The sequence below is a fragment of the Somniosus microcephalus genome, chromosome 17 (assembly GCF_052327205.1).
Source record: "Somniosus microcephalus isolate GS21.2 chromosome 17, FLI_Smic_1.0, whole genome shotgun sequence".
In the NCBI taxonomy this organism is placed as follows: domain Eukaryota; kingdom Metazoa; phylum Chordata; class Chondrichthyes; order Squaliformes; family Somniosidae; genus Somniosus; species Somniosus microcephalus.
In genome coordinates this window covers 36928222-36945171 of record NC_141003.1, presented here as the reverse complement: position 1 = coordinate 36945171, position 16950 = coordinate 36928222, and the positions used below count along the sequence as shown (strand labels likewise).

Genomic DNA, 16950 nt, shown 5'->3' with positions numbered 1-16950 from the left:
CCCCGCAGCATTGCCGGCTGCTTTCCGAGAGCCTCGGTGCCGGGTTCTTTTGCCGGCACTCGCGATCGCTCATCGCGCTGGTGCAGGCCCCTCCCCCTTAAGAATGGGAGGAAGGCCTGCAGTACCGCAGCGCGCCGTGCCGCAGCGTGTGGCGTTGCGGCACGTTGCGCTGCGATATTCAGTTTCAGCGCCCTAAGAGGGACGCGGAGCGCCTCGAGCCTCTCCCCGTGTCCCTCTTGGGGCGCTCAAGCTGAATTTCCGGCGATCGCTGCTGTTCCGATCGCAGCGCAAAATCTGGCGCCCAGGCGAGCTTGGCGCCCCGTTTGCGGCTCCACCCAATTTCTCCCCCTAGGTGTTAATGCGGGAAGGGTTAAGTTCTGAAGTGATGGAGATTTATTATAAAAAAGTATTTTTTAGTGATCACACGGCTTTGGTTCTTAGAATTAGGAACAGCAGAGTTGAGATCGGTTCAGGGGTGTGGATTTTAAACAATCAATACCTGAAAGAAATTGCTTATAAAGAATGGATTAAAAATATAATAAATGCTCGGAAGGAACCTTTGTTCTTGAAAGAAAGAAGAGTTTGGTGGGACAATTTCAAATATGAGTTAAAAGTTTTTTCGGTACGTTATGGGAAAAAGAGGGCGGCAGCTAACTGGCGTTGAGAAGAGAATATAAACAAAAGGTTTACAGATGTCTGTAAAGCAGTTGACAGAGGGGATAAGGGAGCTGAGACTAAGTTCCGGGTGCTAAAGGAAGAGTGGGAATTATTGCAAGCTGAAAAATGCAAGGGGGCCATTCTCCGTGCAAAGGCTAGAGATGCATTGGAGGGCGAAAGATGCACTAGATATTTTCTAGAGCAAGAGAAGCTGCGACAGAGATTATCGTTAATTGAAGAGTTGAAGGTTGGGGAGAAGATCGTTCATGAAAGTGGGGAGATTTTAGAGGCGGCTAGCAGCTTTTATCAAAAGTTATATACAAAAGAAGACATTTCCAATTTGGCGATGGAGAAGGTTACTGCTTTTATTGAAGAGGGTTTAAAGGAGGATGAGAGAAGCATGTGTGACAAAGAAGTAGGATTAGCAGAAATAAAAGTAGCAATAAGTGGAATGAAGGGGGGGAAAAGCCCAGGATCTGATGGACTAAGTGCAGAATTTTATAAAGAATTTTTTGAGATTTTAAGTCCATTGCTCTTAGAAGTTTTTAAGGAAATTAAAATTGAGGGAAGCCTGGCCCCATCTATGAGGAGAGGTATCATAAGCTTAGCTTTATAAAAATAAAGGGGATAGACGGGATCTGAAGAATTGGAGAACCATCACATTATTAAATGTGGATTATAAGATCTTGGCGAGGGTTATGCCAAATCGTTTGAAGGAGGTGTTATCGCAGATAGTTTGGCCCTCTCAGTCCTATGGAGTCATAGGCCGGGACATCGCAGACTCTGTGGTCTCAATCCGAGATGCGATAGAGCTCATGGAAGAGAGTGGGAGGGAGGCTTATATGTATTAAAAATAGATCAAGAGAAAGCCTTTGATAGGGTCTCTCATGAGTTTTTATTGAAGGTTTTGGAAGCATTTGGTTTCAAGGAAAATTTCATTCAGTGGATAAGGATTTTTTATTCAAACATATTTAGCTGCGTTAAATGTAATGGTTTTTTATCCAAGTATTTTCCGATACAGAGATCAGTGAGACAGGGTTGTCCCCTGTCCCCATTGTTGTACACATTGGTAGCAGAACCATTAGGTTACATGATGCGAAAGAAACAAGGTGTAGTTGGGATTGTGGTCCCCAGTTCTGGGCTGGTGTCGGTGATACACCAATATTCAGATGACACAACCTTAACATTGAGAAATGGGGAGTCAGTGAGGAAAGCTATGGATGTAGTGGAGGAATATTGTAGAACTTCAGGAGCCAGAGTGAATTATAGTAAGTCCCAATGCCTGGTTGCAGGGAGGGGTAGGGGGGAATGGTTGGGGGAATGTCCCTTTAAGGTGGTGGAGGTTTTGGAAGTTCTGGGGGTGCATATGGGGTGCAAGAAAGACAGGGATGAAGTGGATCGATTAAATTGGGAACTGAAGGTTATGAAAATTAAAAAGATTTTGGGAAGATGGGAAAGAAGGTGGTTGAAAGTGCAAGGAAGAGCGACAGTGGTGTCTGCTCTCCTGCTATCTAAGCTATGGTACTTACTGACGGTGGAGGATATTCCTGAGTGGATGGAAAAGTCCATCCGAGAGGCTTGTGTGAGGTTTTTATGGGAAGGGAAACCAGCCTTGGTGGCTTACAATACCATCATTGGATGGAGAAATCAGGGAGGACTCAATTTCCCAGATATTGATTTGAAGAAAAAATCCTTTAGAATCAAATGGGTGAAGAGATTTCTTCAGAAGTCAAATACAAGTTTTTGGAAGCGTTGTTTTGAGCATTTTTTAAAACGAAGTGGGATAGGAAGGCAGGGGATATTGTATATGAAATACAATAATATGTTTTTGAAATCGATTAAACTTCTCCCTAGGTTTTATAAGGGACTTGTAGAGACTTGGGCCCAATTTTTAAAAAGTGTGCAGTTTATGCCCAAGGGGGCTGAGGAATTTTTAGAACAGCCCTTATTTTTGAACAGGTAGGTCAACATTGAAGGAGAGGTTTTATTTAATCAAGCTTTTATAAAAGTTGGGATTATATCTGTGAAAGATGTATTATACGAGGTAATTCCAGGTTGGTTGCCGGAAGTGATAGTGAGGGACATGGTGTGGGAGGAGGATCAGGAGGTAGAGGAAAAAGCAATAGGAATCATGTATGAGAAGATTGTGAGGGTAATGCCACAGGATTGGATGGAAGAAATAAATGCGGAAATCTCCAAAGGAAGTAAAATGCGTCCTGCTTTTCCAAGCTTTGTACTGGAGAAAGGGGGAGAGTTGGTCCAATTTGACAACTGTAATACTCGAGATTTCTTTGAGGTATTTAGAGAATGGAGATTCAAGACACCTGCTGGTCAGGAGTTTTGGCAGAGTATATACCCACAGCTGGACTTCAACAGGATTTGGAAGGGAGTGTGGGCGAATTTTAAATGTCCAGAATGGATTGAACTGGATTTCAAATTGGCTCATAACTGGATTTTTACCATGACGGTCTTGTGCAAGATTGGACGAGTGGAGGTGGCAACTTGCCCAATGTGTGGGACACAGGATGAGACTCTGTCCCATTTACTGGTGTTATGTCCGCAGTTAAATGACTTTAAGTACTATGTTCGACAGTTGTGTGAAGCTTTTTTGCTGGGTGGGGACCGAAGAGCGAGAATGGGAATCCCGTGGGACTCAATTTTGAGATGGGGATTGCAGGAGAGTCTGCCCGAGTCCAGCCGAGCGGCAATTAATTTAATGTTCAGTTTGGCTAGATTTGTGATTGTGCAAAGAAGGAATGCTCTGTTTTTTTAAGGGGAGGAGAATCAATCTAAAAGAGTATTTTAAATATAAGCTAAAAGATCATTATAAGGCTCTGTGGATGTTTTATTCAGAAAGGAATTTAAGGACAGTATTTTACAACCAATTTTTAAAGTACAATCGATTAATATATGTTACAGGTGACAAATTAAACTTCAGGTTTTGATGTTAAAATGTGGTGGCGGAATGGCTGTGCAGAGCGGCGGAATTGATTTGTATCATACAATGAAATGATCACGATGTTGTAAATGTTCTTAATGTTCAATAAAGTATATTAATAAAAAAAAGGTGGGCAGCACACTCGCCTCAAGTCCCACTCCAATGCAGCGCTGAGGGAGTGTTGCACTGTTGGAGGTGCTGTCTTTTGGATGAGGCATTAAACCGAAGTCCTGTCTGCTCTCTCAGGTGGATGTAAAAGATCCCATGGCACTATTTTGAAGACGAGCAGGGGAGTTATCCCCGGTGTCCTGGCCAATATTTATCCCTCAATCAACATAACAAAAGCAGATTATCTGGTCATTATCACATTGCTGTTTGTGGGAGCTTGCTGTGTGCAAATTGGCTGCCGCATTTCCTATATTACAACAGTGACTACACTTCAAAGAGTATTTCATTGGCTGTAAAGCACTTTGAGACATCCGGTGGTCATAAAAGGCGCTATACAAATGCAAGTCTTTTTTAATGGGAACAACTCTGTGATAAATCGAGTGTTTCCTGTAACTGCATACTCTCTCCAAGAGTCACTCCGGATAAAACATTTACATGTTAAGGTGTTTGGAAATGGGGCATTCTAAAATGGTGGATTGCCGTCTTTGGTATTCCGATTTACAGCCTGAGATCTAATAGCTTTTCTGAAGACATTATTATGGCCCCATATTCAGGTGCAGAGAAATGAGGAAACACATGGCTCTGGACTGGTCATGAGGAAGTGACAGTAATAACAACCTGGGTATTGCTGTCATACTCAGCAATGCAGTTTCGCTAACAGGGTAATATACTTGGCAGTACCGTCGAGTGACTCATTTGATCCAAATTTCCTAGATTCTTTGAACGTAGGATGAAGCTGAAACAGGTCGAATGCCTGCATTGCTGCCAGACTACCCTGTGACCAGGGTTGCATTGAGTGATGACCTGCTTTTTTGTGCCTAAATAAATCATCTTTGTGATACACAACTGTATCCAGTGCTTAATCCAAACACAAGGGTCCTGGGAAATCAGGCTTGAGGCTTGCAGTACTCCCGTTATACAATCACACAAATGTATAATGCATAAATAAACAACTGAGAATGTGAACTAACTCTCCCATTATTAAACGCCAAGTGCTACATAGAAATTTGACCCAACTCACACTGTATGTTTACAATTCTGCTGTAACTTAAGTTAATTACTGCACACGGCTATTATGGCCACATTCCTACAGTCCACAATGACCCCAGCCAACTCCTCTGGACCAGTTAATCTAGTTGGCATCATGCCAAATGACATCTTTAACAGTGAATGAGTTAAAAATAATAGTGTGCTATGATAAACAGCTGTATAGTTGCACTTTTGTTTCTGACCTTAATGCTGTCTAATAACATAGTAGAAAACATACTTATCTCACAATCCAGATGCCAAAAGCTTAACGTCCCTGGTCTGTGTCTGTCCAAAGTATGTGTACATGATTAGTCTTCTGAGAGAAGAAAATGAAAAAAATAGACACTTTAGCAAAAAATGATGACTTCTGCCGGATGCTGAACTAATGCTGCAGGCATGTTTTTTTCCTCATAGATGCTTGATACCTTGTGCCTGCTTTTCTATTACCTAGTTTAGAGTCTACATTGTCAGGAAACCTGTTTTGTAATGTTACTTAGGATGTGTATACACCATTTATCAGAGACCTGAAATGTATTTGAGCTTGGTGCCCTCTCCTAGTACTAAAGCCATTCATGGTGGAAGTTGCATTCTGCCAGTCATGCTAGGATATTGCCAACATGACAGTGCTTTGTTCGATAGTACCATGTTTAAAGTGATATTTTGTCTATAATTGTGCCTAATACATTTTTTTTAATACTAAAGGTTATACCTGCAATCAGGGTTTAGTGTACAAGCCATGTCAAAACAAGAGTGATGATCATTGTAAAAGTCAGTAAGTATGTCAACATAAAATTCAACTCTCAGCTGATTATGTGCCAATTATTTATAATGAGACCCAGGACAATTAAAACATAACTTTGAACAAAATAATGTTTAATAAAATCCGCTATTCTGATTTAAAAAAAATAAATCAAAGCCGCTGTTTCCTTCTTCAGTGCGGTGATAACCGGGGAGACAATCACCACTGCTCTGGAAGGCTGCTTTTGTCCAGAAGGAATGATCTTATCTGAAGACCAATCCAAATGTATTGCTTCTTGTGCAGGTAGATTATATTATTTTTATTTTTATGTGGACAATTTACATCTATTTTCATTGATGGATAGGCCACTCCACATGATACATCATAGATGTACTCGCAGTACCATTTGCCTGTGATGCCAATAGATTATATAACTCAAGTCAACATGAATGCATAACTGAAAAGCATGCATGGAACCATAAAGATATATAAAAATGCAGTCAGCCGCTTCCTGTCATGCTCGTCTCCCCACAGTCTTGCTGACCCAGCAGCTGTCTTGTGAAGACTTCTTGCAGAAATATTTCAATTGTCTCATAATCAAAACAGGGAGTCCTGCTTCTCATCACACTGTTGCCAGGTAGTTCTTCAGCCAATTTCCCAAAGAAGCAATGTGCCTTTAAGGCCTGTAGCAGCACAAATTCTCTCCTCCCATGGACTTGCCCTCAATCCCAGGGGCTACAAACACCAATCATCTGTAAAATGCAAGTGGCTTGAACTTGGAACTATGGCTGGGTTCAGGTCTGGTTGAGTTGGGCGCATATAGCAAGTGTGCTCGGGTGGCAGGAAGAGGAAAATCGACCTCATCCTTTTTATACTAATGTATAAATTACAATTTAAAAATGAATATATTTTATAACATGACATAATATAACATGATGGGAGATTTTCCTAGGTCTGTGCTTAGGAGCACTGATCAACTGGGCACAGCAGATATCAGAGACTCGGGGAGGTCAGAACGCACACCAATAAAGTAACCCGCCCAATATTCATTGTGCCTAGTCAATCCAGCGGCCCAGGAAAATGTCCCCTCATCAGTGTCTGGACATGAACATGGGCCACGATTTTGCCGGTGCTCAGAGTGCAGGTTCGGAGGCGGGTTCGCTGTCAAAATCAAAATGATTGAAAGCGGTTTGGGAGCCCTCTCCGAACCCACCTCCATGTACATTTCCAGAGTGTTGGGTCTGCAATTTCAGAACAGAACTGACACCAAGCGGCGGGGAAGGCATTTAAGATAGTTAAATGCTTGTTAACTACTATTTTGCCAGCCTATTTCTATTTTCCCACTTTTGTAACGGGGTTCACGTCGTTCCAAGATCACGTCAGGTAAGTAGGTTGGGTTCTCTATGTCTCTCCATTGCTGTGAATAGGTGACAGCTGCAAAAATGGTATGAAAGCTACATTTCACAGCTGTTCACTTTCCAATGTCAGAAGCCTGAGCTTTCAGGACTTGGAAGACACTTTTGAACTTTATGCAGTTTGGAAGTGTTTGGAGTAAACTTTCTATCCACTGTCACCTCCTTGGAGCAAGCTTTCTCACCATTGACAGATCGCTTCTGTCATCTCAACTTCAGCTGCTATCTATTCCAGCAACATCGCTGCCCTTGAAAAACCTCACCTTGGTCCTCTGATTCCCTCCATGGTCAGCCCCAATACCAACATCACCAACCTTCTCCGCAATCACCTGATGCTGCATAGGACACAGGGCATCAGCACCCGACAGCATTGCTGCCTGGGAGGCCAGCGATGGCATCACCATGGCCAGGTTTACTTCACTTGACGCTGTACACCCTGGATCCCACAAGATGCGCCAGGTTGACACCACCCCACACCAGCACCATAAAGCATCCCTACAATGTCCAAGCCATTCCTTTCACACTCATCACAATTGGCAGGGGTGGGCGGGGGAGGGGGAAGTTATGTCTCAACATTTACTGGAACTCACTAAGACACTTCCAAAGGTGAGCACAGATCTGTCCAATAAGGTAACGTGTTAACAATATAGATTTCAATGTTTGACAGCACATTAACAAAAACTTCACATGAACATTAGCTAAACCACCCAGGTGCCTACCCTTGTGTGTTATTAGTTTGTATGCTTGCAGTAGGCTGAGGGTGAGGGATGGCTAGTGAGATGGGGAAGCGATAATGTAGATAGAGAGGGATGGGTGGAGGTGCATGGTAAGTTGGTGTGAGTAAAGATGTGCAGGAGTAGGGAAGGGAAGGCAGGGTGATGCGGATGTGATGAGTGGCACAGCAGGATGAGGTTGAATGTGGCTTGGCAGTAACGATTCGTGATCTTCTCAGATCATTGAAAGGTTTGCGCCACTGCAGCCAGGTCCTCCTGACCACATCCCTGCTTGTGCCCGCTTGTGCAATGTGCAACCAGGCTGCGTTGATCTCCTGGGGAGGTCTCTTCCACCCATGGGAAGGGAAGAGAACCTCACTGCGTGTTGTGTGTCATGGGAGAGCCTGGGTGCAGCTGTGCACCTTTGTGCAGTGCTTGCCAGTGTTTGCAGCACCTCAATGCCGTAGAACATTGACAGCACAACTGTCAAGATCAACTTGGATATGGCCCCTTTCAGGAAACCGACTGATGACGCATCATCAAATGACGTCATTAGACCCGCTAACTATTAATTGGCCGGGAACCTCGCAGGGCGGGCTTAACAAGCCCCATCAACGAAAAATCACTTGGAGAGTGCGGGCTGCAGTAGGTAGCGGGCTGGGACCATGACACCGACCCTGGCCGCCTCGGACCCGCCACAGTCAGCAAAATCGCGGCCATCGTCTCTACAATGATACAAAAGGAAACACATCTTTCGCAGCTAATAGCCAGTTATTTAAATGAGCGTATCTATAATATATGTGGAAATCTTTGAGTTGATAACTCTTTCACATCCCAGTACACAAGTCAATGGGTCATGTTGTAACAGGAACGCTGTTATTCCTACTTGCTCCAGAGGTGGCACTGTAAGCTCACTCAGCCTGTTAAAACAAACACAATTAACCATTTCTTTCTGATTAATTGAGCAAGGCTCAATTAGGAGGTTCACTAGTTTAACAATAAATCTAATTTGTTTTGTGCACAATGTAAAGAAAACAGACGCGTATTAATAAACAAATTTTCTGTTTTTCTTCAGAGTGCCATGACGATTTAGGAAAGCCAAGAAAGGTGAGTGTTCAAAAACATTAACACTAGTTTTAATATGATACAGTATCTGTAAATTAAATTCAGATATTTATTAACTGCCTTTTGAGGCTAATAAGCCAAGATACCTCGGAAGTCTAAAAGCCATAATTAAATATGGAATAAACAATTCATAAGTGTTATGGATTCCACTATTCCAAGCACATTTGTACGAGACCAACTATGAATCTGCTTTAACTTTCCTGCTTAACCTAAGAATCAGAAGGTAGCATTGACAGCACAGTGGCTGGATGTGCTTTCCTGTGCTCTTTTCAGTGATTCATTTCTAACTAGAAATCACACTTTAATATTTATTTTGTTTTTACTTGCTTAAATAAAAGAAAATGGCATAAGAGAAAACCTCATGGAACGATCCAGAAGAAGCATTAGCTCCTTGGGACTGGGGATGTTGACCATCTCTTCCAGGGATGAGGGACTTCAGTTATGTGGATAGGCTGGAGAAGCTGGGGTTGTTCTCTTTAGAGCAGAGAAGGTTGAGAGGAGATTTGATAGAGGTGTTAAAAATCATGAGGGGTCTAGACAGAGGGTCGTAAATCTGTGGAATTCTCTGCCCCAGAGAGCCGTGGAGGCTGGGTCATTAAATACATTTAAGGTGGAGATAGACAGATTTTTGCAAGATAAGGGAGTGAAGGGTTATGGAGAGCAGGCAGGGAAGTGGCTTTGAGCCCAAGATCAGCCATGATCTTATTGAATGGCGGAGCAGGCTCGAGGGGCCAAGTGGCCTATTCCTGCTCCTATTTCTTATGTTCTTAGTAGATACAGAGAAACTGTTCCCATTGGTGGAAGGGTCGAGAACCAGAGGACACAGATTCAAGGTGATTGGCAAAAGAACCAAAGGCGACATGAGGAAAAACTTTTTTACGCAGCGAGTGGTTATGATCTGGAATGCACTCCCAGAAAGGGTGGTGGAGGCAGATTCAATCGTGGCTTTCAAAAGGGAATGGGATAAGTACCTGAAAGAAAAAAAATTGCAGGGCTACGGGGAAAGGGCGGGGGAGTGGGACTAGCTGAAGTGCTCCTGCAGAGAGCTGGCACGGGCTCGACGGGCCGAATGACGGCCTCCTGTGCTGTAATCATTCTATGATTCTTTCCTGATGGGAATCCTATTGAAAATGACATTGTTAGAGGAAAGGGATTGAGAGGGCCCAAGTATGAAAGTAAATTGGATCTAATCAGAAATTATCTGGGAGAACTTAATCAGGAGCCAACAAGCACATGAACAAAAAGAAGAAATGTAGAAGAATGATAAAAGAATGAAGAGAGCTGAAGATCAGACCTATCTCAGATGAAGAGGTGACAGAAAATAATTGCAAGCTGGAGTATTTAACCCAAAAGAATTATTATTCCTTAATAGAGAGAATTTGAAAATTTGGGAATCTTTGAATATCTGCAATGAATCAATGAATTGGGGCAAATATGATTCAAATAAGCAATTCTGAGTGATGTGTAAAGCTGGAATTTATAAAGAAAAAGGAAATCTAATGAGTGCATCAAGTGCTGGCTCCCTAAGCTATAGATTCAAATAAATCAAGAACTTTTGGGGTTGAAATCATGTTGTGTAATATTGGTAACTACAGAACTTATGAAGTTTCGTTACTATTTGTGTTTACCTTTTTATTTTAAGTGGATCAAAACCTTTATTGAAATAGATGATTAAGGAATTTATTGCAATCATTACTAATATCACCACAGCACGATTTCAACCCAGTCACGGTAAAGTGTTGAAATTTCCCAGAAAAGAATGACAAGGGCTGGAAAGTGTAGGTACTCCCTTCAACTGTATATTGAAAGTACTCCTTTCCACTTTTAATTGAAGAACAAAAAAGACATACCGTGAATTCCTTTGGCTTTTTTTTGTTGAAAAGATCAATTTTATTGCTGCTGTAGATGCCATTGAGTAGGGTTTCTCTCTGTGCCAGGCCACATGGGTGGAAAATCTCCACTCTGTGCCGTTCTTTCCTGGGGCAGGGCTGCTCTCCAGCTGTTTTGAAGCTGTGACAACAATTATTTGCACAGATGTTGCTCACAGATGCACAGCGATGCTCCACGTAATTGATGGCACCATAGCAGAATAGTGGAGACCCTACTCTGTAGCAATGGAAGATTTTTTTTAAAACATTGAGTGAAATGGACTATTGTTTTCTTCTATAAAAAGAGGGGGCACCTTGAACAAACGTGCTCCCCCAGATATTTTTTCTGCTTAATTTAATGTGAGGCCATAACAGTGAGAAAGGTGATAGAAAACAAAAAATACCCTTTGTGTACTTCAACCAATTGGTTGCTTTATTAGCCAAAAAAGAACACACTGTAATCCCTTAACTGATTGGCGTAAAATAGCTTATGCTTTACCCAGTTCACCCCAGTCTGGGGTTGTTCCCAACCCTCCCACCTCTTTTCCTTCCTCCAATGACCAAGAGGCACCCACTTCCAGTGGCACCCGAGGAAGCTGGTCCTGGGCCTCCTGCTCAGGCCCTTCCTCCAACCAGAGGGTCTGATGGGGGCCCAGTGGCAGGGTGAGCAGGACCCTCCAGTTAAGTTTGAAACTTCCTCTTCAGGAACCCCAATGAATACTTGGCTCTTGGGGCTTGGTAGCCAACAGCCATAAGGCCCTGAGGTGGGCAGCCAGGTCTCAGGCCTTCAGCTGCAAGCCTCATTCTGCCCCCAATTCCTAGAACAAAGCCCTGACAGAGGACCGACCTGCACTAGGTATGCATCCAAGTCATGCTAATGGCTCAGCCTCCCAAATTAGAGCACAGGGTAGCCTGGAGAAGTGAAGCACACTTCCAAAGTGTTCAGCCTGCCCTGTGCCTGGGCAAAGGATGGGGGAATAATATCAGGATCATAACATTTTTACTTTGTGTCAGGCACGTAATAAATGTGTTCAGTAAATTTGCTGTTCTAAAAGAAATGGGCAAAGTGTTGTTGCATTTAGATTGTAGCAGGACCATGGTAATAAAGAAATTTTCTGCATCATTAACAGCACAAAACAGAATCAGGTCGATGGAAAAAATATAAATTAGGTCTGCTTTATTCCTAATGGTAATGAAATACCCAATATATCATTATTTTATTTGCATGCTTTTGTTCCTAGACGGGCGAAACATGGGAGGATGCCAATGACACATGTGTCTCATATTTATGTACTAAGTATGGAGTTGCAATCAGATCTATATCCTGCAATCGCAATGAATCCTGCCCTGAGGTATGTGACGATCACTCTTTATTACTAGCAGGTTATGCTTCATCACATTTACCTACTTTTCCAGACCTCTGAGTTACCATGTTCAGACAGTTGAGTGAACCCTTCTGTAATAGAGCCATGGCCCTGGTGTTTATAAACAGCCTGAGCATTTTAACATTTAGAACCTAATTATTTTATTCAGCAAATTTAGCAATTGGTGGTAGCAGCTGCCATTTAACACTCTCAGAACCCCATTAACACCCACAGACATGAGAAATAATTTAATTAACTTGTGGTGATGCTGTAGATTCTAATTAAATTTCACATTTTGATTAAAGAGACTATTGCTGTTCTTTTAATCCTTCAATGCATTTGTTAATCCTCTGTTAAACCGACTGTGCTCTCTTCCATCACTGTCATTACAATATATGCAAGTCATTTAAACATATTAAAATTTACGGTCCTATGGGACTTGATTCAAAAATTAATGAAATATTAATTCCAGAGATATCAGATCTGCAGTAAAATGCAATCTATGCCTATCAGTATGTTGAAGCATTAAGATATATTTTTATACTTAATGCAGTCTTCTTTATAATAAGATAAATTAACGTTGTAAGTGGCACAATTGTAAGAACAAATATGGGAATTTTTTTTTTTTTTTTTTAAAGAAGAGCTTGTTTTCATCATAAGCTGTTTATATTTAAGGAACATATCCTTTACTAACTATTCAATATTTTATTAATTTTTTTTAGCCTCTCAGAACCTATATCAATCCTTGCTGTTTTACATGCAATACACCAGAAGGTACCCATTTATGTGTTTACATAAACATTAATTGTTCTTTGCTACACAATTTATTGCAATTTTACTTGTCAGTATTAAAACTAGATTTCAACAGCTAAATGCCTCTGCACAATTGATGAAAACCTAAACAAGGGACAAACCTCTGTTTATAGAGATTATTGCCAAGAATTTCCTCCCAATCAGCCACCGTAGCTTTGGCAAAAAGTGTTTACCAAAGTTATGGCATCCAATCGGGAGAACCCATGATAAATTCCTGCTGCGTGTTTCTAATAATTTTTAAAAAAAGGTTCCGTTTCTTTCTTCCTGATGCAAATGCATCCCCATTCCCAACATTGGTTAAAACAGGACACTCAATTTTTTCTGTGCCCCATCACTGCTGAGATGTTCTCTGTTCTGGGGTATGGGCCCATGGACATTGCTCTTCCTCTATCGAAGTGTCAGTAATTCATATGATGAATCTACGCAGTGCAGTTCAATAGGCTATTGGACAGCATCTGCTTCCAAACACCCACAGGGGGCATAACAGGAGTCAGCAATTTTGTTGGGTCCTTTGGACATCTGCCACTTTCTGTTTTGAACAATGAAAGAAGACTGTAGGATATACTAAAGGTGCTAATGGTGTACCTGTTCAATGTATTTTTTGCTGCTATGTTAGGATTTGATTATCGTAAAATTGTCCCTGTTACTTGTGGACGTGCCAGACTACTTAGTCCTCCCCTAATTGAGGGAGTACCATTGGTTGGTGGTTGTAGGGGATACAGGAAACTTGTTACCTATGCTTTTAATTAACCATAATGTACCTGCAATAGCACTAGGGGTCTTCTTTGCAGCAGTCACTGTGAACTCAGTACTTTCAGAGGCAGTGCCGACTGAAATTGGGCAGGGTTATGTGATGGCACAGAGTGTTGCTGACATGATTGCCATCAGCTTACTCTTGTTCTTTTCCATGCAAACCAATCCTGGAAGATGTGTCATCTTGACGCCCAGTGGACTAAGTTAGATTAAAATAGTGGGTTTCCAGAAGGCCTTAGAACCTTGTGTTCCAACACCTTCCATAAAGCAGGCCGACTATGGTCTATAACCCCAGACAACTCAGGAGGGGGCACTCAGAATGCTGGCCCTGCATCCTGTACCATGTGGGCTTTCATCAATTGCTAGAACTGCTATCCCTTCTTCGCCAGTGCTTAGTGCTGCCTCCTCCTGATCACTACGATCCTTTTCTTTAGTATTGTGCATCGATATTGCTATCTGCTCAAGTGCAAGTGGTGACAGTAAACCTATGTGCTCATATAATCTTTCAAGTCATCAGAATGCCTGCAGACATCAAAAACTCACAGCTGTGTAAGCACTTCATCCCATTATGACCCAGAACCCTACAGCTCTCTGGTGTGTCCACTCAGGAGTTGCAGAGTTTCCTCCTCATGCCTACTCCGAGGCATGGTGCTTGCCATTCCGCCACCCAGAGCAGTCCTTCGCCTCTGATTGTGCACGTTTCTCCTTTGCAAAGTAAACAAAGATTTAGACATGCTACAAGCTAATTTGCAATATCATTCACCCAGGTGTCTGCAAACATTCCCTTGTGAACATGCTATCAGTTGCAAGCCATGCAGCAATCTCTTTACTTCACACACATACATTGCATGAGATGTGATGTAAGACAGTGGAATGGTAGGAGAGACGGTGCACCTATGAGGAGGGTGGTGTGGGATTCTGGTTCCTACTAAGGCTGTCATTCATTTCTTCACTCACACCATGTGGTTCTGGGTGCTGTGGAGTTGAGTCTTGCTTCCAGCAGTATCTCAGCACCTGGATAGATACTTATGCCTTCACTTATCCGGCTGTTTCAGTTGTATAAACCATTTAACTGCTATCCCCAAATTCCCTCCATCCCAATGGCAGAGACCCAGTGGGGATTACCGCTCCAATCCTGCCCTGCATAAATAATTAGCCCCCCCCAAGGAAAACATGGTCCAAACGTGGAACCACAGGTAGGCGGAAGTCTTGCTCCGCCATCTCAGGAGAATCTCCAAAAACAACAAGCATTAAATGAGTTCTCCGTTCTGGAAAAAAAATCTTTTGTCATAGATACAACTTATGGCAAAAAAAACTCTTCTGAAGCTAACCAAACACACGAATGATTATCTTGAAGGGGCTTATTGTGATTGACAAGCATTCAGCCAAATAAGAGGAACCACTGCAACCCTGCCACTCTTTGGGCCTTTTAAATACAACAAAATTAAATGATCCATGAATCCTGTGACAAATTTACAGTCTTATCTAATGCCATGACATGCACTATCATGCACCTGTATATAGTATTAACTTTCAGAATAAACTGCTTCCTAGCATAATGCACGCAGACTCAGTTGAGGCAGGTTACTAATTCAACAGGAAATAAAAGGATACAAATTTGGCAAGGTAGGCTGAATAATCTTCTTTAGTTCTAACTTGTGCTGTAATTTATTTTTCCCGACCTTAGGCCAATGCAAGATTAATACATTCAATGAAACAGTCAAGAGGGGAAATTGTGAAGCAACTTTTGAAACGAAACAATGTCAAGGATTTTGTTCATCGGCAACTCGGTAAGTAGGGTTCTTACATCTTAAACACGCGGACTATAAGTAGCATAATTAGATAGCTGTATTTTACATCTGCATTCTGAGTTCAAATCCAGCTTGGATTGATGGAATTAAATTATTTTCCCTCAGTGAAAGTTAAAATCTACCCCATGGTGTCTATTCCCTCTACGGCCATCTGCTTTTCTTCCTGTTAAAGCCAAACTTGCATATCTGTTGTTATATCTGACTTTCTGTTTCCCTGTTCTCGTTGTCATTTGAATTGATACATGACAAGTGAACACTTTGAGGGGAATTTGAACTCTCTCCACCCAGCGGTAAAATGGAGCAAGGGCTGTTAAAATGGAATGGGTGAAGTACTCACTCCATTTCTGATTTTAAAATGCCTGATTTTTCAGGCATATGAGGCGTCTGCCTGAGTCAGGTGGGAGCCTCACCCATGTCTGCAAATCATGTACTATTACATCAAAAGGACCCCGATGCCATCTTCACCCGGATGAGAGCAGGGTGGCCTCAGCGGCTGCTCCAACAGTTACAACCAGGTCTAAAGTCCAAAGAGGACTCGCCAGGTAAGTTTAAAACTTACCTTTGTGGGGCCAGGAGGAGCAGGAGTGCTTGTCTGGGCCCCACGACAGAAGTGTAGTAGGGCTCCCCTGTCTCGCCCAAGCCCCACTTTGTGATCTGCAGACCACCCTGGAACCCCACCCTGCAATGGTCAGCGCACTTAGCTTGGGCTTGGCAGGGGGCCTGTAGTTCACCCAACTTTCCACTGCTTCCCACCGAATTCGCTCCCGTTTTGGGATAAAATCAGCTGGCGGCGTATTGATGAAGCCCAGCTGTTAAAATTGTCCGGGCCTCCCACTGCCGCACTCAGACGTAATAGTAATAGTACATGATTTGCCGTTAAAATTTACACCTTTCATTTCTGCCTCTATCAATAAACTTTTTAAACTTCCAGCTTTTACGCGAACACCTTTTTAGTGCTTAGAGTTCTCTATTTAACCTTCTGAAACCTTCTCCAGATTTTTCTAAGCCTTTGAGTTCCAGTAAATTTCTTTCTCTCAAAAAGCCATTTGATTGGGTGTTAAAAACACAATTTTTTCTACATTTACAATTTTACAAAGTGAGATCCCTTTTCCTGCCTATTCCAATGCCTGACCAATCAAAGTGACTCATTATATTGCAAGGATTCATTTTTGCTGTTAATTCTCTTTGACAGACATTTGTCAAAAATTTATAATGAGAAAAATGTAATTACTTCTCGTTAGTTGGTAAACTTTTATTTTCTTCAGACTTAAATAATGGCAACAAGACAGTACAGGAAATGGCTTGCTCTCCTTAAGGTTATCTCAAGTACTTCTTATATTGGTCAGAGATTTTAACTCCCTCCACTCAGTGGAAATTGGGAGTTAACAGAATTAAAATGGAGGTGGTGGGCTTACCGTACTGTTTCCGCTCCGCTGCCATTTTCTCCAGGGCTTTCCGCAGGGCGGCCAAATCGCCCGCCTGAATCAGGCGGGAACCTCATTAATGAGGCGCTAATGGCAGGCGCAAAGGAGCCAAATTTCGCAGCTGTGGTGACTAAAC

The 16950-nt window shown here is 42.3% G+C and overlaps 1 protein-coding gene across 1 annotated transcript in view; it reads left to right on the top strand.

Moving 5' to 3' along the window:
• Positions 1–16950, top strand: part of LOC147105645 (uncharacterized) — a 211557-nt gene that overhangs the window by 194087 nt on the left and 520 nt on the right. The window contains exons 90-95 of the mRNA XM_086010936.1: positions 5495–5564; positions 5728–5834; positions 8732–8763; positions 11891–12001; positions 12736–12787; positions 15267–15369. Coding sequence (XP_085867062.1) covers positions 5495–5564; positions 5728–5834; positions 8732–8763; positions 11891–12001; positions 12736–12787; positions 15267–15369 — 475 coding nt within the window. The remainder of the gene's footprint in view (positions 1–5494; positions 5565–5727; positions 5835–8731; positions 8764–11890; positions 12002–12735; positions 12788–15266; positions 15370–16950) is intronic.